The 24,149-nt window shown below is 42.6% G+C and overlaps 1 protein-coding gene across 1 annotated transcript; it reads left to right on the plus strand.

Annotated features, from left to right (window-relative positions):
* Positions 1–4,043: 4,043 nt before the first annotated feature.
* On the plus strand, positions 4,044–23,763 carry LAMP1 (lysosomal associated membrane protein 1). The gene is made up of 9 exons (XM_075852533.1): positions 4,044–4,297; positions 14,294–14,412; positions 17,156–17,363; positions 17,447–17,608; positions 19,305–19,486; positions 19,889–20,011; positions 20,396–20,462; positions 20,551–20,721; positions 22,865–23,763. Exons 1-9 carry the CDS (start codon positions 4,252–4,254, stop codon positions 23,002–23,004), a joined length of 1,218 nt encoding a protein of 405 aa, XP_075708648.1. The 5' UTR covers positions 4,044–4,251; the 3' UTR covers positions 23,005–23,763.
* The last annotated feature ends 386 nt before the right edge of the window (positions 23,764–24,149 follow it).

Genomic DNA, 24,149 nt, shown 5'->3' on the forward strand with positions numbered 1-24,149 from the left:
CCACCAACTTTAAGCTCGGTCAAATAGTTTTGCGTGGGATTGTCTGCCATAATGTGATAACAAAGTTTATCCTTCAAAATGCTCATACACATGGTGACATATTGTATACGTTCCATAATGACCACGTTTCCCCCCTTGTAAGAGGGTTTAATTATGATGTCAGAGTCATTCTCCAGTGCCTTGAGCGCCAGCAATTCCTCCCGGGACAAATTGTAGTGCAGATGTTTATCAACCTGAAATTTTTTCAGTTGATTAGTAACAACTTTCAAAAAAACGTCCAATAGTGTATTGTCATTGAGAGGTGGATTAGTGGTTGAGGGAGCCCTCAGATCAGTGAAGGGGCCCTCACCCAATCCTCTCTGCCCCTCATCCCACAATTCCTGAAGTACCCTAACATGAGGAAGATGTTCCTCCTGAATCCCCAGTTCAGCACATTGTCTCTTATCATGTGTACTGAAGAACTTTTTCCATTTTCATTTACTGATGAATAAATTAAGGTCTTTGACCCAAGAGAAGAGATCAAACCTATTGGTGGGGACAAAAGACAAACCTGATTGGTCGCGTCGTCACCATAGGGCCGTCTCATTTGGTGGTCGTCAGTTTTGACGTGTTACTTACCGATTTGCTCAGCCCTCTGTGACGCGATCATTGAAGGTGGGGCCTTTGCTGTATAAGGCTCTAGGGTTTTCCCGGCGCGCGCTAGACCAATATCAGTGTCTAGTGCAAGCAGTAAAATCAAATAAACAGCATAATATGTGCTGAACGGCATTTTAGTACAATCAGGCAATTTATACCCCTGAGGACGCTCCCCTATGTTTTAGAGGCGCAGAAACGCGTTGGGAATTTTGTCTACCTGTGGCAATCAGACCAACTAATATTTGGTAGCACGTGTATGGAGTGAGGCGATGTGTTAATTAATATCAGCTATCCTAGGCACTTGATACTTGGTGCACTTTGACTGTGCATATCGCTTACGCTCCACCGTGCATCTATGATCTGTGTTGCCAACGCCTGTACCCAGATCTTTGGCATTTAGTGCCCTACTATTTTTAATAAAGTTTTGTCAATAAAATTATTTTAAACGCTTAGACAGGCAGTGAAATTGTATATTATATATTTAAACGTATACCTCCTACACTGATAATTTTGTTTGTGTATGTGGCTGCGCATAGCGATATCGCTATGTGCAGTGTAAATGAATGGAGAGAAATGTATGACGCTGATTGGTCACTGATTGGTCTACTAATTGGGAATAAGTCGTCACAGTGGTCTGGGCCGGATGGAGAAAAAAAGGAAAAGTGAATGACTCTAATTAGAGAAAACATCACCTAAGTTAGCGTGGGAAAGCTACAAGTGGAGCTGTGATTGGTGAGTCACTCCTAGCACACTGCACAGTGCACAGGCAATGATTTTGTAATGTGTCCATAAAAATTTTGGTCTGTCCGTGATTTTTAGCTCAGTCGTTCAGAAATGACTGAAGTGGAGATTGGCAACCCTGGTGTGCTCCCACATAAAACTGAATGGTAGTTACGGAAACAGCTTAGCTCGCATGCTACGATGTTTCCGGAACTGCCATTCACTACTATGGGACTTACGGAAACAGCATAGCTCAGAGAGCTACGCTGATTTCTTCTTAATGGTCAGGAATCACACATGTCAGCGAGAGCAGAGCGGTAGAATCGGGTTTAGAGGGCCCCGTTCTAGAGATACGTGCAGGTCCCAGAGGTGGGACCTGCATCTATCTGACATTTATGGCATATCCTGTGGATGTGTCATAAATGTCCCTGATGGGAAAACCCCTTTAAGCGAGCCGTTACATTTATACAGTCTTAGGCCTCATGCACACGACCGTATTTTTTCCCACCCGTAAATACTGGCGTAAATACGGGTCCGGTGTCACACGTATTCCACCCGTTTTGCACCAGTATTTACGAACCCGTGCTCGTAAATATGGGTCCGGTGTCACACGTATTCCACCCGTATTTACGAGCACGTTTTTGGCGGCAAAATAGCACTGCACTAATCGGCAGCCCCTTCTCTCTATCAGTGCAGGATAGAGAGAAGGGACAGCCTTTTCTGTAATAAAAGTTAAAGAAATTCATACTTACCCGGCCGTTGTCTTGGTGACGCGTCCCTCTCTTCACATCCAGCCCGACATCCCTGGATGACGCAGCAGTCCATGTGACCGCTGCAGCCTGTGATTGACCTGTGATTGGCTGCAGCGGTCACATGGCCTGAAACGTCATCCAGGACGTCGGGCCGGATGTCGAGAGAGACGCGTCACCAAGGCAACGGGCGGGAGACCGGACTGGAGGAAGCAGGAAGTTGTCGGTAAGTATGAACGTCTTTTATTTTTATTTTTTACAGGTTTATACTGATCGGTAGTCACTGTCCAGGGTGCTGAAAGAGTTACTGCCGATCAGTTAACTCTTTCAGCTCACTGGACAGTGACTATTTACTGACGTCGCTTAGCAACGCTGCCGTAATGACGGGTGCACACATGTAGCCACCCGTCATTACGAGAGCTCCATAGACTTCTATGGACTGTCCGTGCCGTTATTACGGCCTGAAATAGGACATGTTCTATCTTTTTCAACGGCACGGGCACCTTCCCCTGAGAAAACGGGAAGGCACCCGTCGCCAATAGAAGTCTATGAGCCCGTTATTACGGGTCGTAATTACGACCCGTAATAACGGGAGTTTTTACGGTCGTGTGCATGAGGCCATAGGCTGGGTTCACACGACCTATTTTCAGAAGTAATGGAGGCGTTTTACGCCTCGAATTACGTCTGAAAAAACGCCTCCAATACGTCAGCAAACATCTGCCCATTACTTTCAATGGGCTTTACAATGTACTGTGCCGACGACCTGTCATTTTACGCGTCGCTGTCAAAAGACGGCACGTAAAATTACAGCCTCGTCAAAAGAAGTGCAGGACACTTATATACAGGACACTTCTTGGGACGTAATTGGTGCCGTTTTTCATTGACTTCAATGAAGAACAGCTCCAAATTACGTCCGTAAAAGACGCGGCGAAAAACGCCAGTACATGCAAAACTCCTCCTGAAAACAGCTCCGTAATTTCAGACATAAATGCAGTTATCGTGTGCACATACCCTTACAATTACAATCGGCCCTTTGAAGGCAACCATAAGGCTGTAGGGAATTTATTCTACTAATATTAATGTTAGAATTTTTCGTCAGTTTCCTGTCACTAATATCCCACGGCCCTGTGCTATTATTAGGTTGAAGTGACGTCTCATCTATAGTAATGTGGTCATGTGAGTCAACTGATCGCACCGTCCAATGGCTCCTCCTGTCCAAAGTCACGTCACTCTGGATGAAACGTCACTGTGGCCTAGTCTAATGCCTAATGCACAAGACCGTGTGCACCGCCCGAGTCCAGTCAGTGATCCGAGGAAAGATAGAACACGTCCTATCTTTCCTCGGATCAGAGAATTGGGTCCTTTGTCACGGACCCGATTCACCCGCTAAAGTGAATGGGTCCGTGAAGACTATCGGGTGCCACTCAGATGCAGTTAAAAACAGCCCGAGTGGCACAACGGTCATGTGCATGAGGGGTAATACCAGACAAAGGTGGCTGGTAGTGGGGGATAGAGAAGGATTCTGTAGATAAGCATATTGGACAGCGTTGTATTTCTTACTTCCTTATTATTCTTCTACCCCTCCCCCTTCCAGTCAACCAATATTCCACAGCCACACCCTCTGTTATGACACGCCCGTTGTGTGACACCGTGCACACTGCTCTGTCAGGTTACACTCGCATAGAATCTGCAGTTCACTTTTTACAAATACAATGAATACAAACAACCGTCAATAATTGTATTGTAGACTTGTCTGGGGAGGTTTCAAGAGCTAGAAAGGGGCGGGGGCTCATAACAGGTTAAACACATTCTCTTGTGTCTTCACATAAGGGCCATTTTGGGTGCTCTCAAGACGTACAGTTCTGCGCAGAGTAGTCTACGGTAAAATGGCGACCGCTGTCGCTAAGACATCCCCAAAGCCGACGCCATCTCTCTTGTAAACAGAAAAGGGCCTTCGTCTTGTGATAGCATGACGTCACTTCATATGACTTCTGTGTGAGAGCTTTCTCGTACCGGACTGTGCGGTCTCTCCTGCTGAATCCCGCAAAGCCGGTGCCGCGAGTATTCTTTGGTGGAGAGTGGAGCTCACGCTGAATACACAGGGCGGACGAGTCACTCGTGTGCAAACACAATAACAGGCAGCAAGATGGGAAAGCTCGGGGAGGCCGCGCTGGGGATTGCGCTACTGTTTGGTAAGTGGTCGGTATCTGGGGAGTGAGGCGGGCTCGTGATGGTCGTGTTCCCGCAGGGACCGGAGACTTCAGCTTGATGGGCACTCTTTGGTTGTTTGCCCGGCCCGGGCTTTCAGCCCATTGTCCTCCTCCATTTCTATTCAGTCAGAGCTGCACACGACGTCTTCATTGTTACCGAATATGTACGGACAGCCGTCTACGGGTTCTCCGTATATCGTGATCGTGGAGCCAGGCATTGCCCTGTTGAAGGACACCTTCCGGTCACCCCCTCCCCAGCATGACATGGCTGATGGCAGGGAATAATAGCTTTCATTCAGCTGTTTCTGTGCTGTACTATTAGGACTCCAATACCAGGGCGGTTTACAAGGTTCATATCTTAAAAAGCACTAGCTCTAAAGATTTCTCTGGATTGGTCCCTTCCTGTTGTCTGTGGCGGGACTGCTGTGTGAGCGCTGGTTTTCTTGGCAGATATTGCAGTGAAATCCGGGTTTTAAAGAGTTGTCCTGTTTCCTCAAATGAAAGTTTTAGTTTTTTTTGTTGTATAATTTTAAGTTATACAATTTTACAATATACTTTTTTGTTTTGTTTTTCCTCACGGTTTTCAAGATCTCTGCTTGCTGCCATTTCAATAGCAACGTTAAATGGTTTACTTCCAGTGGATGTAATTCTGTCTGTGGTCATGTGATGGACACGCAGGTGCTGGAATCGTTAGAAGACACAGCTCTGTAACGAGCCGTACACCTTGGTTTTATGTAAAACAGAGGGCTCCAACCACCAATGGGCACAATGTGCCCTAATAGATCATGTGACCAGGTCCTGTTTAACCCCTTCCTAACATCCGCTGTGTATATGTGGCGGAGGCCAGGAGGGAAAGTATCGAGCTGAGCCCGCTCCGTAACTTCATTGTATCGGCTGTTTGTTACAGCCGACGCTTCACTAAAACAAGCGGGATTTCGCTCATTCACCGTTTTGGCTTTTTAATAGTAAAGCAGTTTGTAAGGGGAAAAAGTGTTTTTGTGTTTTTTTTTCCTTCCACTTTTTTTAAATTTTTTTTCTTAACTTTTATTAAACTTTTTTTTACTAGTCCTACTAGGGGACTTTAATATGCGATCATCCGGTTGCTTTTAGAATACACTGCAATACTTTTGTATGGACCGGCATCTGCTAGGCCATGCCTCTGTCATGACCTAGCAGGCATTCACTACAGGCAGACCTGGGGGCCTTTATTAGGCCCCCGGCTGCCATAGGAGACACAGGCAGTCGGCGATGTTATCGTCTGGAGAGAGAGGGAGCTCCCTCCCTCTCTCCAAAACCGCTCCGATGCGGCACTCGCTATTGAGCACCGCATCTGAGGGGTTAAACGGTTGAGATTGATACTTATATCGATCTCACACGTTCGAGCAGGGACGCCCCCAGCTACCGCTGAGAGTAGGGAGATTTAATGGCTCCCCGCTCTGTTTATTTATTCTGATGCAGCGCTGTGAAAAGGCGTATTGACCAGAATAAAGCCCATTAGTGACCGCCGTGAAAAGGCGTATTGGCTGTCACTAACGGGTTAAAGACTATCGACACCTTTGACGACTTTTTTTTATAGTTAGTGTGTTTTAGTGTAATTCGTTTTTATTAAAAAATAGTTTTACTTTTGCAGATACAGCTGTTCTGTATTCTCCATACAGAGCAGCTGTGTCGTTCGCTTTACACTGAACCTGTCAGGAACGCGGGACTGACTGGTTCTGTGTTGGCGGGTCCTGCGTGTCAGACGAAGGACCCGCCGACACTGAACCCGTCTGTCCCGCGGACCTGACGGGTTCAGTGTAAAGCGAACGATACAGCAGTTCTATATAGAGAATACAGAACAGCTGTATCTGCAAAAGTAAAACTATTTTTTTATAAAAACGAATTACAGTTACACTAAACACACTGAGGGCATTTTTTATTGTTTTCCATAAATGGCTTAAAGATGTATATAGCCTTTAATTGTAGAGGTAGACCATTCCTTATAATACACTCCCAGACCACTGTGGGAGAAGAGGATGGATTGACAAAGGGCTTTGATGACCATCTGGGTCTGCCTTCCGTAATCCCTGACAAACAGCTGATTTTACTGGGGGAAGTTTTTTCAGGCTACATGTTTCGCTTGGAGTGGACATTGCGGGTGAATTGGGGTGTTATTTGGCGACCCATTCAAATGAATGGGTTACCGTATAATACGTGGGTGGGCCAGGTCTTTGAGAGCTGATCAGTCCCTCAGGGATCGCTCAGGCTGAGTTTTCAGCTGTCCGCTTCCATGGTCTCCTGTTGAAATATTAGGCTCAGTTTACACTGCTGTTTTTTTTTTTTTGTTTTTTTTTTTTTTTTTTTTTTTTTTTTCCAATCCGATCCCATGAACTTACAATGAATTTTGACAGGTTTTGACTGAATACTATACATTCTGAAACCCGAAAACGGAATGAAAAGATAGTTAATGTTGACGGGGTCTTCCCCACCAATTCTGTATCATGGAGGAAGAAAGCAGCAGTCATGCACATCTTCTTTTCCAGTCATGTCATGGGGAGACTTTCTACATACAGGACATTGCCATCGGGAAAACATCCAAGGCCACAAAATTCAGCTGAAACAAAACCTCTTATGAGAGAAGCCATAATCGAGAATATCATGGAGTACTGACCAAGGCTAGTTGTCACATACACAGGAAATAGTGAGTGCAGCCATATAAGCTAAATGCATTGTCCATGGGGAGGGGGCTGCAGTGTTGTCTGGGGACATAATACCAGAACAGTATAAAAAGAAAAAAATGAAGTTCACAGAAACATTACACAACTGTGTGGACTTGGAAGCCGCCATAGGAGCTTTAAAGTGTCAAAACGTAACAAGTTTTGTTAAAAAAAAAGAAGATATTTAAAATGCTATTATGTCCCTCTACAGCATTTTTTCTCACTTCAAAGTACCTTTCTTTTTTACTTTTGTTTTTCTAGTGAAAGTCCACATCTATTCTCACACTTCCTGATTGTGGCCTGTTGCTAGGGGCGTGTCTTACAGTGTGTGGGGTTTGCCAGTACTGTGTGCCATGTTCAATCTGCCCATGGTTCCCATCATGCTCCTAAACAGCCAGCCAATCAGGAAAACCAGAGGTTCTTTTGCATCTGACATCTTGGATTTATCATATGATACATATCATATAGTAGCATTTTAGACAATGAGCTTTTCAAAATCTCCTGTACACGTTGCTGTTTTGTCCGCTGGTACATTGACAAGCTGTGGATTTTGCAATCTGCAGCATGCCTATTTTTTTGTGCAGATGTTCCCTGGGTATTTCCCCTCTCTCAGGCTACATGCATACGATGCGTATTTTGCTGGGGAAAATACGCACCAAAACCACATAAATTCGCAGGTAAAAACCGCACCTAATTGTGCGTTTTTCATCGCATTTTTATGCTGCGGGTTTTTTTGTGATTTTCCTTAGCACTAGGCATACACAATTCGCAGCAGAAACACAGGATAAATGGACATGCTGCAGATTTTAAGATGTGCGGAAAAATACTGCAGCGTGTAATGAGATTTCCTGGAATCTCATGGACTATGCTGGTACTGTATTACGATGTGGTTTTGCTGCACACAAATACGTGCTTCAAAGCCGCACGTTATACGCTTTGCGTGCATTGAACCTCAATGCGAGGGGTGAAACTCGATCAAACAAACACAAAAAACTCATATCAACCCACTAAAATCCTAACTGAAATATGCAAGAGTCCGGCAAATTTTCTGAGCTGATTTCAGTGTGTATACCTGTGGATTCTCCGCATCTAAATCCACTATGTGTGTAGGTACCCTTTAGGCTACATACACACGTGTATTTTGCTGTGGAGAATCCGCACCCAAACCGCAGCAGTGCGCATGAAGTTTGCAGGTAAAAACTGCACTGGATCGTGCGGTTTTTACATTTAAATGAGTTTTTCGGCGCGGATTCTGGTGCGTTTTTTCTTTTTCCACAGCTCTAGGCAGATGCAATTCGCAAGCGGAAACGCAAGATAAATTTACATGCTGTAGATTCTAAAAAACGCACCACAGGTCAATTTCCTTCCTGAAAAATACCGCAGTGTGTACATTTCCTGGAATCTTATTGGCTATGCTGGTACTGTATTACACTGCGGATTTGCCGCACGCAAATATGCGTGGAAAACCCGCACGTAATACGCATCGTGTGCACTGAGCCTCAAAATACGCTCTGGAGGTCAATTTACATGCAGAAAAAATCTACACCGTGTAGCTGAGATTTCTTAATCTCTTTTACTTTGCTGCTACTGTATTACGCTGCAGATTTTCTGCATGAAAATACACACGGCAAGTCCGCACGTAATACGTAATGTGTGCGTTCAGCCTTAGCCCTAATGCACACGACTGTGTGTGCTGCACGAGTCCCATCCGTGATCCGTGGAAAGATAGGACATGTTGGAGAGTCTGGTCAGTTTTCACTAGATATTGGAGAAAAAAAAGTGTTCTATTATTACATACTGCTTTCCCTCTCCTGACAGCCTGCCAGGAAAGAAAGAGGTTACAGCAGGTCGGCGAGGGGGGAGGGAGGGGGTGCAGTTGGGCGGGCTCCCTTTTTTTTTTTTTTTCATGCATGTGGCAGGTCCCTGACAGCAGTGCAACCAGTACTACCCTGTCTACAGTACTGTCACCGGCAGCAGCAGATACAGGGAAGAGACTGATGAGCTCTGCTGCTGTCCGGTCTCTAGTATGTGTGAGAGGCAGTAGCAGACGAAGCGCAGGTCTAGCGGGGGTACAAAGGAGCTGCCGCCAGACCTGCCCTGCTTCTAGTGAAGCGCCTTTCACTTACTAGAGACTGGACAGCAGCAGAGCTCATCACAATCTCTTCCCTGCGCTCTGCTGCTGCCAGTTACTCCATAGAGAACTGTATAGTACATAGAGGCAGAGATGGGGGCGTGCACATCTGATGTCACCACCCACCCGTACTCACAGGCAGCCGAGTCCGTACACCGATACATTCACAGTGTACGGATTTCTGCTAGCAACAGGAGAAATACAAGAACTAAAATGCAGTAGAAAAGTGTCAGTGGCCATTTCTAACAAAAAGGAGCCCAAATTCATTAATAAAGTAAATTACAAAATATATTTATATTACACAAGCTGCTAGAAAATAAAAAGTTGATCAAACGTTTAGTTACGCTTTAAAAGTTTAGTTACATGTCATAGTGACATGTTAGAGATTTTAATCGGTGGGGGGCCGGGCACTGGGGGCCCCACTGATTGCTAAAACAAAGCAGCAGAAGCTCTCGTGTGAGTGCTGTGCTGCTTCTTCTCTGATCGGCTCTCCTCAGAAAGACGAGCAAGCCAATTAGAAACTAAGCGGCACAGCGCTCATTTTGGCGATCGGTGGGGGTCTCAGTGCTCTGACACCCCCCCCCCCACCGATCAACACTTTTGATGGCACTGTGACATGTCAAAAGTTTAAAAGATTAGTTACACTTTAAATGGGTTTTTCTACCAATAACATCAAGTCGGTGGGAGTTTTACAAGGCTCCTGTACAGCATATGAAATCTTCTTCAGCATTGCACAGCACAGATCCAGAGACCTGAAGAAGAAGCGGCTGATAGAATGTATTGCGGAGTGAACGGCGCGTTCTGTCTTTTCCACACCTGCAGCCATGTTCTTGTCGTGCTATTTACTTGCTTTTCCTTATTGCTCAGTGGAATCTCCCTTCTATCTGCAACAAACATAACCAATAGTTGTGTAATGTTCAGAAAGTTTATTTATTTTTTATTTCCCTCTTGTTCATAAACGGGAAAACCGGTTTGCCTGGAGGATTCGCATCACGTGGTAACAGAATACTTGAAGCATAATAGCCTTGTCCGAGAACAATGAATGGTGTTGGCATGTAAAGAAGATTTGGTGTTTAATGGAAACTTGTTGCCTCGTGATTAGTTTATTACGTTTGCTTAATGTAACCGTCATTTAGAAAGAATTACCTCTCATCTGCACCTCCCCGATGCATGATCTATGGGTGCTGTGTAATGCATCTATGGACCCTGGCAGCCCGCCATAGCACCTCTTCACTAAAGCACTCGGCTGTTTCCATCAGCTCCATAGATATTGAATGAAGCGGCAGGGCGCATGCGTGACCACCGCTCCACTCCAACTCCTCCTTCCTCGCTGCGGTTGTGCAATTGGCAACCCCATTGTCGATCAGTGGGGGTCCCAGCGATCAGACATTTACCACCTGTCCTGTGGAAGGGTGATAAATGTCCATTGTGGCACAACCCTTAACTTCAAATAATCCTTTCTTAGGATTTAAAATATCTCACTTCTATGATGTTTTCACATTTGCAATAAAAATGTATCAGACTTTTATGCGTTTTTTTCTAAGTCCATTGCCATAATTGGTTATATAGCTTCAAAAATAATCACATTGATTTAGTAAGATTTAAAGGGAAACTGTCACCAGCATTTCACCTATTAAACCAGCAATACCTGGGGGTAGTGGGTGAAAAATCATTTCTATATAACCTATAATTATCTTCTTAGTCGGCTCTGTAGCTTTAGTATTCAGTGTTCCCACACCGTATGCTAATGAGCATAAGTCATGTCTTCGTTTGAGAAGAGTCATGTCTTCGTTTGAGAAGAGTCATGTCTTCGTTTGAGAAGAGTCATGTCTTCGTTTGAGAAGAGTCATGTCTTCGTTTGAGAAGAGTCATGTCTTCGTTTGAGAAGAGTCATGTCTTCGTTTGAGAAGAGTCATGTCTTCGTTTGAGAAGAGTCATGTCTTCGTTTGAGAAGAGTCATGTCTTCGTTTGAGAAGAGTCATGTCTTCGTTTGAGAAGAGTCATGTCTTCGTTTGAGAAGAGTCATGTCTTCGTTTGAGAAGAGTCATGTCTTCGTTTGAGAAGAGTCATGTCTTCGTTTGAGAAGAGTCATGTCTTCGTTTGAGAAGAGTCATGTCTTCGTTTGAGAAGAGTCATGTCTTCGTTTGAGAAGAGTCATGTCTTCGTTTGAGAAGAGTCATGTCTTCGTTTGAGAAGAGTCATGTCTTCGTTTGAGAAGAGTCAAATAAAGTCTTTGAGTTTACCCCGCCTCCTTACTTTTGATTGACAGCTCCTCGCCTTGATGTCTTCTGGGGTGTGCGCACAAAGGGACACCGGATTATTACGATAAAAAGAGCAAAATGTTTGCAGACCGTTATTTACAGTCGGAGGAGTAGTTTAGGAGAGGGGATAACGGTAATGAACTTTTTATAGTAGCGGCTAGTGAGCGTTAAGTAAAGTTCAATGGTGAAATGCTGGTGACAGGTTCCCTTTAAGAACTTGTTCACATTTATCAGGAGGGAACTGTTACTTCCACCTCTAGCCCTTTTCCTGCTGCTGCCGTTTTTTTTTTTTTTTTTTTTTTTTTTTCCCCCTCTAAAAAAAATATTTTGTGGGGTTCAAAGGGGAAAAAAACAGCAATTCCGCCATTGTTTGTTTTTTTACGGCAATTACCGAGTAATAAAAATGACCTGTTAGGCCTCATGCACACGACCGTATTTTTTCCCACCCGTAAATACGGGTTCGGTGTCACACGTATTCCACCCGTTTTGCACCAGTATTTACGAACCCGTGCCCGTAAATATGGGTCCGGTGTCACACGTATTCCACACGTATTCCACCCGTATTTACGAGCACGTTTTTGGCGGCAAAATAGCACTGCACTAATCGGCAGCCCCTTCTCTCTATCAGTGCAGGATAGAGAGAAGGGACAGCCTTTTCTGTAATAAAAGTTAAAGAAATTCATACTTACCCGGCCGTTGTCTTGGTGACGCGTCCCTCTCTTCACATCCAGCCCGACATCCCTGGATGACGCGGCAGTCCATGTGACCGCTGCAGCCTGTGATTGACCTGTGATTGGCTGCAGCGGTCACATGGCCTGAAACGTCATCCAGGACGTCGGCCCGGATGTCGAGAGGGACGCGTCACCAAGGCAACGGGCAGGAGACCGGACTGGAGGAAGCAGGAAGTTGTCGGTAAGTATGAACGTCTTTTATTTTTTACAGGTTTATACTGATCGGTAGTCACTGTCCAGGGTGCTGAAAGAGTTACTGCCGATCAGTTAACTCTTTCAGCTCCCTGGACAGTGACTATTTACTGACGCCGCTTAGCAACGCTGCCGTAATGACGGGTGCACACATGTAGCCACCCGTCATTACGAGAGCTCCATAGACTTCTATGGACTTGTCCGTGCCGTTATTACGGCCTGAAATAGGACATGTTCTATCTTTTTCAACGGCACGGGCACCTTCCCGTGAGAAAACGGGAAGGCACCCGTCGCCAATAGAAGTCTATGAGCCCGTTATTACGGGTCGTAATTACGACCCGTAATAACGGGAGTTTTTACGGTCGTGTGCATGAGGCCTCAGCTTTATTATTTGGGTCAATATGATTCCAGTAATATCTTGTTTTATATATTTTTTTTTTTTCACTACTTCTACAAAATTAAAACAAATTGTACTTCATATTCTGAGACCCATAACTATTTTTTTTTGTGAATGGAGCGGTGTCGGGGCTTGTTTTTTGCAGGGCAAGCTGCAGTATTTATTGGTACGATGACTTTTTGATCACTTTATAGTCCATTTTTTGGGGGGAGGTAAGATGACCAATAAAACAGCAATTCTGGCGTGTTAATTTAATGTTTGTTTTTTTAGTGCATTCACCCTTGCGGGTTAAATGTATATTGTAATAGTTTGGACATTTACAGACGCAGCAATACCGCAGCCGTTTTTCCCACTCAGTTAAGCCCTATTTTAGGAGTACTAATATGGCAGACTTGGGGGGTCCCTCTATATTATAGCTTAAATGCCGTGGTCACTGTTGACATTTAGGTGGTCAAACGACCTGTATCGAAGTACTCTCTGATCCTGCTTGAAGGATGTCCGTTATAATACACATCTAACACCCGCAGTGTATGGAGCGGGCTCAGCCCATGAGCCCGCTCCATAATTTCCCTTCCGACTTCTGCCACACATACGGTGGATGTCTGGAAGGGATTCAAAGACAAGTACCCATCCAGTAGGTGTTTTTAATTTAATACAGCCATATGCATGAGCCCTAAGACTTATGTGAATGAGCCTCTACAGTAGAGTATGTAAGTGAGTGTATTTCTAAGATCTGTCTTAGTGCGGTTATTGGATTTTTTTCTTTCTGCTTATATTTTACTATTCAAAGCCCCTCAAATCAATTGGTAAGTGTGAAATTCTACGATTTAATGCAAGCTCTCACAAAACTGAAAAACTCAGTCGTGCCTGGTATGAGTGGTGGTTGAATTCGTAGCCTGTATTGATGCTATTAAATCACCAAGTAAGGCTAGGTTCACCTCACGTTTTGGCTATCCTGTTCAAACGTCTTTGGTTTTTGTTTATTTTTCTTAAAACATTAGTTAACGGTTCAATAGGTTTTCAATGGGTTTTCTGTTCTGGTTAAGTTGTCATGGTTGGTCTCTCTTTGACAAGTTTCCGCTAGTATCTATTTTCTCAACTTGACAGACAAACGGAGACACTATAATTTTTCTGTCCTGTAAGGCCCCATGCACACGAACGTAGTGCGCATTCATTTCTATGAGCCTGGACTGCAAAACACGGCCGTAATAAGACATGTCCTATCTTTTTGCGGTCCAGGCTCCTGGGCAATGCACATACCGTGGAAACCACGGTCGTGTGCTTGGGCCCATAGAAATGAATGGGACCGCAATTCACCCACAGATTTGCGGGTGAATTGCTGCCGCAAAAACATGTTCATGTGCATGGGGCCTTAAACAGGATCCCAACCGATCCATTTTTTTTAATGCAAGTTTACAGCAACAGGATGTTACAGGAAAGGCTGATTTAAAAATAAAATAAAAAATAGGGCCTTTCAACAGTGTGAACAAACGTGTGAACTAGCCTAATATTGACATGTTGGAGCTCCACTTTATGTTTAATGTAATTCTGTATTTTATTTTTTTCTTAGGCATTCTTCAGTCTGGCTGCTCTTTAAGATTTGACGTGAAAGATGGCAGTAATAAAACCTGTATATTGGCGGACCTCTCCATTAATTTCGCAGTTGAATATAAAATTGGTGACAAACTGGTAATGACCACAGATAATCTTACATCGTTCTGGTGTTGCAGATCTTGATATATTGTGCTTTAGAAATATTCTCCCTCAGGTCTACTATGTGATGCATACTGTAACTTTCCATTACAAGTTACCTATTTTGTAAACTACTTTTCATACCGAAAATAATAAGGAACCAGAGCGATACATTGCAGCACTTTTTGCTGGGAAAGATCAAGTCTGAAATAAGTACCTGGCCTAATACCAGTGTCTACATTCACATATCTCCACAAAATCCCATGAATTGAATAAACCCAAAATCTGTGATCCAGATGACTGTAAACAACGGAGTCATGAAGTCGACAAATTACCTGTTTAGACGCAGCGGATGATTAAATGTGTAACTTCATCTTCTTACCCCTATAAGTAAGAAAAAGACTCCAGAAATATGACCACCAGAGAGCACATATCCTCTCTGGTAAGCGGGGGGATAACATGAAGAAACGTTCCTGTATCAGCCCCCTGGGGTCACTGGGGGGCTTTACAGAGAGAGAGAGAGATGACTTTCAGGCTGTGGTCTTTCTTCTTGCTCTCACTTGCAGCCCCCTCCCCTACGCAGATACAAAACCAGGAAGTAAAACTTTTCTTCTGCTGTGTCCCAAATATTGCACCTAGTTTCTGGTAGTATTTGAAAGCTAAGATTTTGGTCTTTAAAGGAGTTATCAGGGTTCTTAATTTTTGCAAATGTCTTGAAACAAAACACAAGCAGTACTCCCCTATCCTTTCCCCCGGCGATCCAGCGCTGATGCCCTTTCCGCCCTCCCGGTGACTGTTTACATACGGGCCGCATGTGACTGCTACAGCCAATCAGAGGGTTTAGCTGTGACTAATCGTATTCCTGGCAAATTTTAAAGAACCTGAATAACCCCTTTTTAATATGATACCAACATCTGATCTCTAGTCCTCATATTCTCAAAATGGAAAGAGTTTAAAGTCAGGACGTATTACAAGGTTTAAGGCAACTGGCGGCAGGAGAAGCCTTTCCCCAGTGCTCAGCCCGCATTAGGAATTCTAAGCCCCTCCCCTTTACTAAAACACAACCTTTCTGTCTGCTGAAAAAGGAAGGAATCTGGAGAAACTTGGTGTCCCTGTTCTAATTAATAGGACCCCTGCATGATACACTTCAGGGGACATATTATTGCCCTGGCAACTGCACTTCCCACCGCGGACTAGCGTCTCCCCCACACCCAATATCAGACCTCTGTAACCACTCTATTCTCTCCACATCTTCTACGAGACTGTTTATTTCAGGAGCTGCAGAAAATGCTTTTGGGCTTCTAATGACGACACTCCAAAATCAAATGGTAGTGTACATTTATTCAACTTGTATGTGCCCCATAAAGGTCCTTTCCGTACTTACCCGAAATGTTGCATTTTGATATTATGGGGGGGGGGGGGGGGCGACATGCCTGGAATAAATGTATGCCAGCGTTTGAGTTTGGAGTTCTGTTTTTATTGGAAGCTGAATTATTACCTGACTGCGGGGAAAGGTTGATAAGACGGGCACCCAAATGTACACACAGGTTCTGTGCCGTTGTTCCTTGGTGTTCATACACAAAAAATACTTTTATCATGCATTTCAGTGTTCTTTCAATAATCCACAGAATATGCCATAAATGTCTGACAGATGTAGGTCCCACCTCTGGGACCTGCATCTATCTATAGAACGGGACCCCTTGTCCCCTGTCCTACCTAGTTTGGCTCTCCGGCCACTGACTGACCAGGTGTTATGGAAACATCCGAGCTCCCTATTCTACACGTTTTCCGGAACTCGCATTCATCACCTCCTCAGTCAGTGGCCAGAAAGTCGTTGAAGAGAAGGTAGAATGGCGGTCAGGATGCCCCATTCTAGAGATAACTGGAACCTGCATCTGTCGGACATTCATGGCATATCCTGTAGTATAGACAGCACAATAATAGAACATGGAAACCCCCAAAAAATCCTTTAAATTAGCTCAATGTGAATAGTGTGGTACGATCCATTTGCATTGTAGTTGTCTCTTTGGTAACATTAAAAACACAAAAATGGCCATACTCATAAATTGTGCAGGTATAATCCCAGCAGGACGCAGCCAGGTCAAAAACGCTGCTGAAGGAAAGTGCTCAGGTGTGTTACATAATAATAGCCAATCCCACTAGCCTTGAGGGGAGTGGCGTGTGGTGCATGGGATGTGTAGTAAAAATAAATGAATTGTGTATAATGTGCAAGTAGTAATAATATGTGTGAAATATAGGGGGCAGTACTGAGTATAGTGAGTGGTGAATAACGTGTAAAATATAGGGGGCAGTACTGAGTATAGTGCATAAGGGTCAGGAATGTGAGTGATGCATGAAGTGTGGGTGCAGTGTGTAAAACATGGAGGGATAATGCGTAAATCATGAGGCACAGCCTATATGGCCAGGTAACCGCCTATTTGTAACGCCATGATAGTACATAGAGCGGGCTGCCCTGCTTGCTATGCCAGACGGCAACACCACCATGCTCTCCTAGCATTGAAGACCTGGCTGCGTCCAAAAAGTAATAAATATAATGCAAGTAACCATGGAAAATACTTGGGGCATTGGTGGTAATTTTGGCCAAAAGAACGCACGCTCGCAATCCTCATCACGGATCCCCACACTTGCGAGTCCCTAACTGGAACTTTTTAGTTTTGTCTTTGGTAATATTGCTGTGAAATGTTTACATGTATTTAATATTTTATTTTTACTTTTCTAGGGTGAAAGCCAATTTTCATTACCCGATACTGCAGTAGTCGACAAGATAAGTTCTTGTGGCCCAACACCGCTTTTGGTCATTGCATTTGGATCTAACAACTCCCTCAGCATAAATTTTACCAAATCTGATGCAAAATACCAAGTTGACGAACTAATGTTTACTTACAATCTTTCAGACGTGGTTTTCTTCCCAAAATCAACTGAAAACGGTGAGTGAGATTCTATTAGTCACCAGTAGTAAAGAATCTAGAAATATATATCGGCCTTACATACTTTATTCTTTGCATTCCAGGTACAAAGCGTGCGTCATCAAGCCAAACGGAAATATCCGCTCAAATCAACCGATTTTATCAGTGCTCCAGCTCACACCTCATCAGAATGGGAAATGTAAATGTAACATTTCATAATGTTAAATTGGAAGCTTATTTAAATGGAAACAATTACAGCACAAATGGTACGGGAGACTTAATTTACTGTATTTTATGCCTATTTTATAGGGGGCTCTGCTAGCAGATCTAATAAAGGCCATAGTAGAAAAAAAAAAACTAACTTTCAGTAAATCCTATTGATCGGACCTCAAATTGGAAAGACTGTAATCTTTAGGTGCTGAAGCTATTATCTGTTTAGGTTTTCACAGCAAATCCACGCTGAAATCTGCTTCTGTTACATGTGGATTTTGGTGCTGATTTTACTTTATGCATAGGAAATTGACATGCTGCTTTTTAGAAAATCTGCAGCATGCCCTCAATTCTGCGTGGAGTTTGCCCACTACGTGTGGACAGGGTTTTTAAAACCCCAGTCACATATATGGAACTGTAAACTGCTGCGGATTTTCAGTACAGAAACTGCGCTGGAAATCCACAGTATTTCTGCAGCAGATGAATTCACCCTAAAAAGTTTTCAGAGATGAAGAAATACTTGTAACAGATCGGAAAATGAAAGGGGTTGACCACTTTATTGTTAATGTAAACCAATGTATGTTACTGATACAAATTATATATACTTTTTTTTTTTTTTTTTTTTCTTTTTAAGTAGCCTATATATTTAAGTTCCCAGGTTTTTCTGGTTATACGTATTTCCGAAGTCACGCCCCTTTTCTCGTCCAGCCTTCTGATATAGACGTGAGTGCCTTCCGGACAAAAGATGGGTAGAGATGGAGGGGCATGTGACGAGACGTGCCATTCTGTCTCCTCCACCTCACCTGTGCTAGATTCCTGTGTGTTTCTATGGAGGAGGCTGAATGATGTCTCGTCACATGCCCCTCCATCTGCAATCATTCTATGAAAGGGAGCGCCATCTGGACCAGACCGCACGGGGCATAACTTCTGAAAAATATGGAATACAGAGATGAGTCACACAATGGATAGGCGTCAGCCTATGCTAGACCAAAAATGGATTATTTACACATATTATGGAGCAAGTTGCAGACCGGATATACACACAAACATCTTATACGGACAATCAGACTGTGTATCACAAGTGTGTCATAAAAATTGTTATTTAGTAGAGGATGGCAATAAATCTAATAGTACAAAACTGTGTTTAGTAACTGTGCCAAATATAGCACAATAGGGAGATTCATATTAGTGTGCTGCAAAAAAGCTCAATCATGTTGGAAATACCGGTGTAGGGTAAATGACAAGTATAAGATAAAGTTACATACCAAGAGACACGGTCGCACATAGAGAAGACACCCGCACCCGACGCGCGTTACGGCAAATGCATCTATACAGTCTAATCATTCTATTATAGCTAGATGCTTTACATATTGCACTATTTGGATTTAAGAATCCCTCCGTGAGTATTCATTGTTTTTCACTTTAGCGTTTACATAGACACTTCAATGGTCAGCTCTTCCTCCAATCACAGGAAAAGCGCCAGCTGCTGACTATAAATATAAATAAAGATGATTATTATTATTACTCTCATTACCAAGCAGTGATGCCTCATGTTTTGAGTAGCAAAAACCTTTTACATCGGCCCAGATTGTGCCTTGCTCATTGTTCGGATTCATGAAACTGTTTTATACTGAATTCCAGAATGTATCTGTCTTTACTTTTAGGGAGTGGGGGTTCCAAAACGTTGTCACTTAGTCATTTTACAGAATCTGTGTATTAATAGCTTTTTTTTTTTTAAATGTATTTTTGTAGCTACTCTTTGCAAAGAAGATGTTGCCCCTACTGCTGCTCCTACTGCTGCTCCAACTACTGCACCGGTTAACCCCAAAACACCTGATATTGGGAATTATATAGTTAATGGAACCACGGGGGTTTGTATTTTGGCCAATATGGGTTTGCAGCTAAACGTTACCTACAAGAAAAAGGATGACAAGGTTTGTGTTTCACGTCGTTCTAGCGCTTTCTAGTCGGTCTTTTACATTTATGTCTTATGTTTGGGTTTAGTGGTGGTCTTGTTCTCATTAGAAAGATTGTAGTACGTGGAAGTTTTTACTCCATTGAAATGAATGGCAGTTACTGAAATCCACATGTTCTTTCACTGGAGATACATGCAGGGCCACCTCTCCTCTCAATCCAACCTGTTCGGGGGTTCAGCCGAGGGATTCCCAGTAATCTGGCTCTGTTTACCTGGAATTTAATGGAGTTGAATAAATTATTTATAATTTTAACTCTTGTACGACCTAAAAAAAATGGTTTTAGCTGGAGATGACCTTTTTAAGATCCATTCATTCATTTACCCACATTCTGGCTTATATATATTTATTTTTTTTCTCCAGGATACATCTTATCTGTTTAACATTGATCCACAACAGGTCAAAGTCAGTGGCATCTGCTCTAGCAATTATTCAGTCCTGCAGCTCTCGTCCGATAAAGTCGTTCTTCTGTTCAACTTCACACTGGTAAGCCTAAGGCCTCGTTCACACGTATCATATTCGTTCTGGAATACCATACCAAAAATTGAGGTTATCCAAAACTCTATTCAACTGCGGTCTAAAAAAAAACAAAAAACTACCCGTATTTCAGGGAATGCTGCGGATTTGAAAACTTGCAGTATGACTGGTCTGTCTGTTATGGATTTCTTCTGGATTTGCCACTTTTTTTTTTCATGGCTATTCAATGGATAAAACCCGCCGTGTGTGTGTGTGGCCTAATAGGTAATGTATCGGAGTATAGCGCACCCACTGAATGAGGGGCATCTTCCTAATATTTGTACACATGACATACAGTACTAACATGTATGTGTTCTTGGGGTTTCATCGCACCAATTTCTTTCTGTTTTTCAGAACGTCACAGAAAGCAAATTTTACCTTGGTCATGTCCATGTAAACACCACTGTCCCAGATGCAAAAGGTGAACTTCTGGCAATAATTCTCCTTTCTGTCGTTGTTCGGCTGCTCAGGCTATCATTAATTGTATGTTAATTTACCTGTTTCTGTAGATCCCATCTTTAATGTAGATAGCGGCAACCTTTCCTACCTGCAGACTACAACACACAAGTCCTACAAATGCAACTCGAAGCAGACTCTTCAGATTACAGACAAGTTTTCCATTGACACCTACAGCCTTCAAGTTCAGGCCTTTGATATAGACGGGAAGAAATTCGGTCCTGGTAAGAAGCCGATGTGTATTGTACATCAGCTTATATTTGCATTGTCATTATTGTGTATTACATTTCTAGAAGGGCATTGCTATGCACTCATTGTTTGTAGTTTTTTTTTTTTTTTTTTTTTATAGAATTCGCTGTATTTTATTTTTATTGGGCACTTCCAAGAAATTATTATTTATTTTTACTCCTCACTTTTTTTTTTTTTTTTTATATATATATTTTTAAATTTATTTAAAAAATTTTTTGGGCCAAAAGTTTAGAAACCATCTAGTCTGTATTGAATAGGCAAACATTCATACATGTTCATGAGCGCCACCTGGTGACTTCAATGCACATAACCATTCTGTATTTCAAAAAATTGAAGGACCCTAATGCGGTCTTCCATAATAGATATATGGCAGTACATTTTATAGTTAAAGAAGCTAAGTGAAAAATCCCTCTAAGATTAAAAATTGGTAGCAAAAATCCTCAATTGCGCATTTTAAAACTTTATTTAAAAAGTCCCAAAACATAAAATAATATACACATTTGCTGCCGTCCATACCGTTGCAACCTGCACAATAAATTCAAAGCCTCATTTATGATTGGTGTATGCTGTAAAAAAAAAAAAAAACAGGACTGGGGTTTTTTTTTCTGAATTTTTACCGAAATAAAAATGACAAATTAAATGCTAATGTATAAGTAGCAGTAAAAATGGCACCTACATAAAGTACTTGTTCCCCAAAAAAACAAAGCCTCATACAACAAAGATGAAAAAACCATAAAGTTTTGACTTCCAGAATGGAAAGAGGAACGTCTTTCTGGACCCTGTGCTGCTTTCATATGGGTGCTGTTTTGCGCTTTATGGTGCACTAACACCTGTTTTTCGATGAACCGCTGGAGGTCCTGGTGTTGCTCCCGTAATACAGCGGCAAAAAACACCTGTATTACACTTGTGTGAAAGTCACAAGATAAAAATTGTCCTAATCCTCCAGGGGTTAACATCTCATTTGTTAACCCTTTGTAGCACTTTGTTACAAACAGATGGCCCTAATGTTTGTAGAGATAGTTTGCATACCTATGTATGTCAGCTTGCTACACAAAAAGCCGAAAGTTAATGTACATCTCAAGTTCAGTGGCAGAGTATCTGCCTTTTTTATGTTGCTATTCCTGTCGTATAAAATTGTATTCTTAAATAATACAAATAGAAACTATGGTGACTGCAGTTTATTTAAAAAATGGTTAATACCTTTTTGCTTTCATGAATTTGGCTTAACTTAGAGAACACATTTTATTTATAAACAGACTGTCCTTAGATGTAAGATTGATTAATATTCAAGTGGTTGTCCAGGCATGGGATAGGTCATCAGTATATGATCGTTGGGGGTCTGACACCCGGACCCTGCACCGATCAGCTGTTCCGTCCGGGCACCAGGTTTTATGCAGTAGTCAGAAGCAGAAGGCTCCGTACACTGTATAGTGACTACTGCAGCTCTTCTATTCACTTGAAAGGGGGCAGCGTGGCAGCTATACTGTGACCGGAGCCATCTGCTTCTGGCACCAACATCTTGTGCCTACAGGCTGCTGATTGGTGTGGGGTCTGGATGTCTGATCCCCACCGATCATATACCAATGACCTATCCTGTGGATAGATCAGAACGATGAAAAACCACCCCAAACAGGTCAACCCTTTGAACCTCTTCCTGACATCCGCCGTATTTATAGGGTGAAGCAGCATGGAGCTGGCTCACAAGATCCTGAGGTGCCAGTAACTGCTCCCCCATTGATTGAGTTATTGGACACTACTGTCTTATGCCTTAGTTATATGCTCAGAGAATTGATAAAAGCTATTCAGAAAGCATATATTTATACAGATTGTGGTAGCAGAGGGCGGTGGTACGTATATCGGACATGGCTCTCTAGAATATGCCCCGGATATTACACCACCTCACATGAAGATGCTCGGTGTGGCCATTTTATTGACACTCGCTGTGATCTTGAGACCAGGTTAAACAGCGCCTCAGTGGCCTTTTTGACAAAACTGCAAATAAATATCTTTGAGAATGGGAAGTAAATGTTGTCTTCAGCAACAACCCGGACTATTACCTGACCGTGACTTGTATTGCAGCGACATTCACATTATCTGATTCTATGTTTTCTCTCGTAGCTGTGGCGTGTGCAGAGGATCAGAATGGCATGTTGGTGCCCATTGTCGTCGGAGCTGCGCTTGCTGGACTGGTTCTAATTGTTCTGATCGCCTATCTCATCGGAAGGAAGAGAAGTCATGCCGGATATCAAACCATATAATTGTAACTTCTAGTGTTCTGTTAATTTACCACTAGCTCAGTACTGAATTGCAGTGAGCCGACCGTTCTGATTAGGGAGATTCTATTGTGTGGGAAAGATTTCACACAAATTGCTTCATGAGATTCTGCTGTTTTTAATGTAAACTACCATTTAAAAAGCATATACCGACTGCACTGAGTATCGTTTCCAGAAATTGGTCTCAATTATGTCTTTCCATTGGAAGCGGGTCATTATCAGAATAGGAGAAACACAGTTCTTTTAAACAGCGCAAAAAAAAAAAGTTCTTTAATGTGGATGCGCCACTTCTGCACCCAGTACTTCTTACTTAAACTCTTCATACACAAAGGGAAATTGTTCATTTCTACTTTTACTAAGTATTGCCCATCTTCCTGCGGTTGTGATTTAAAGCTGAATGACTTACATCTATCTAAAGGTATGTAGTGTTTTTGTTTATTGGTTTGTGATCCTAATTTTCTCTGCCAGCTAGAGACCGTAAATGCCAGGCAGGGCATTAACAATGCACTATTTAAATTCTTTTAAATCTTGTTTGCTTTTTCAGAGCTATTAATTTTCTAAAAAAAATAAAATGGAAAATGGATGTTGTCTTTTTAGTTTGAAATTAGATTGGATGATATTTTTCTGCACATGTGTACAGTATAGATATGTAAATGCGAAACGCCTTGCTTGATGCCTGGTTGGGGTTGTACACTTAAGAAATGTTTGCATTGCCTTAACAATGCTAATAAAGAGTTTTCTTTACGTTTTTCTTATGTGATTCTTCCTGCACATCCAAAAATATGCTTTGCCTAAGCAATGATGATTAGTGAGTTTTTTTATTAAGCTTTTTATGTTAATACCTAAAGGAGGGTTGTTCAGGATTTGAAAAGGCTTGTTTGGGTTTTTTTACTCTTTCAACCAATGACCGCACCCCTGGAGAAACATCCCATTAGCTGGACAGGAAGCCCGATCTAAAAAAAAGGACACGCCTCTCCACACACCCAGTCAGTTTTCCTGTCCTCTGGTTGGGATTGTCCTGTTGGAAAAAGCACTACTCCCTGGCTTGCAGACCTTCTAGCAGATTCTTACTGACGGTTGCTTTCTCTTAAAGGGAATGTGTCACTAGAATTTTTTTTTAATTTTTTTTT

The sequence above is a fragment of the Rhinoderma darwinii genome, chromosome 2 (genome assembly GCF_050947455.1).
Source record: "Rhinoderma darwinii isolate aRhiDar2 chromosome 2, aRhiDar2.hap1, whole genome shotgun sequence".
Taxonomy (NCBI): domain Eukaryota; kingdom Metazoa; phylum Chordata; class Amphibia; order Anura; family Rhinodermatidae; genus Rhinoderma; species Rhinoderma darwinii.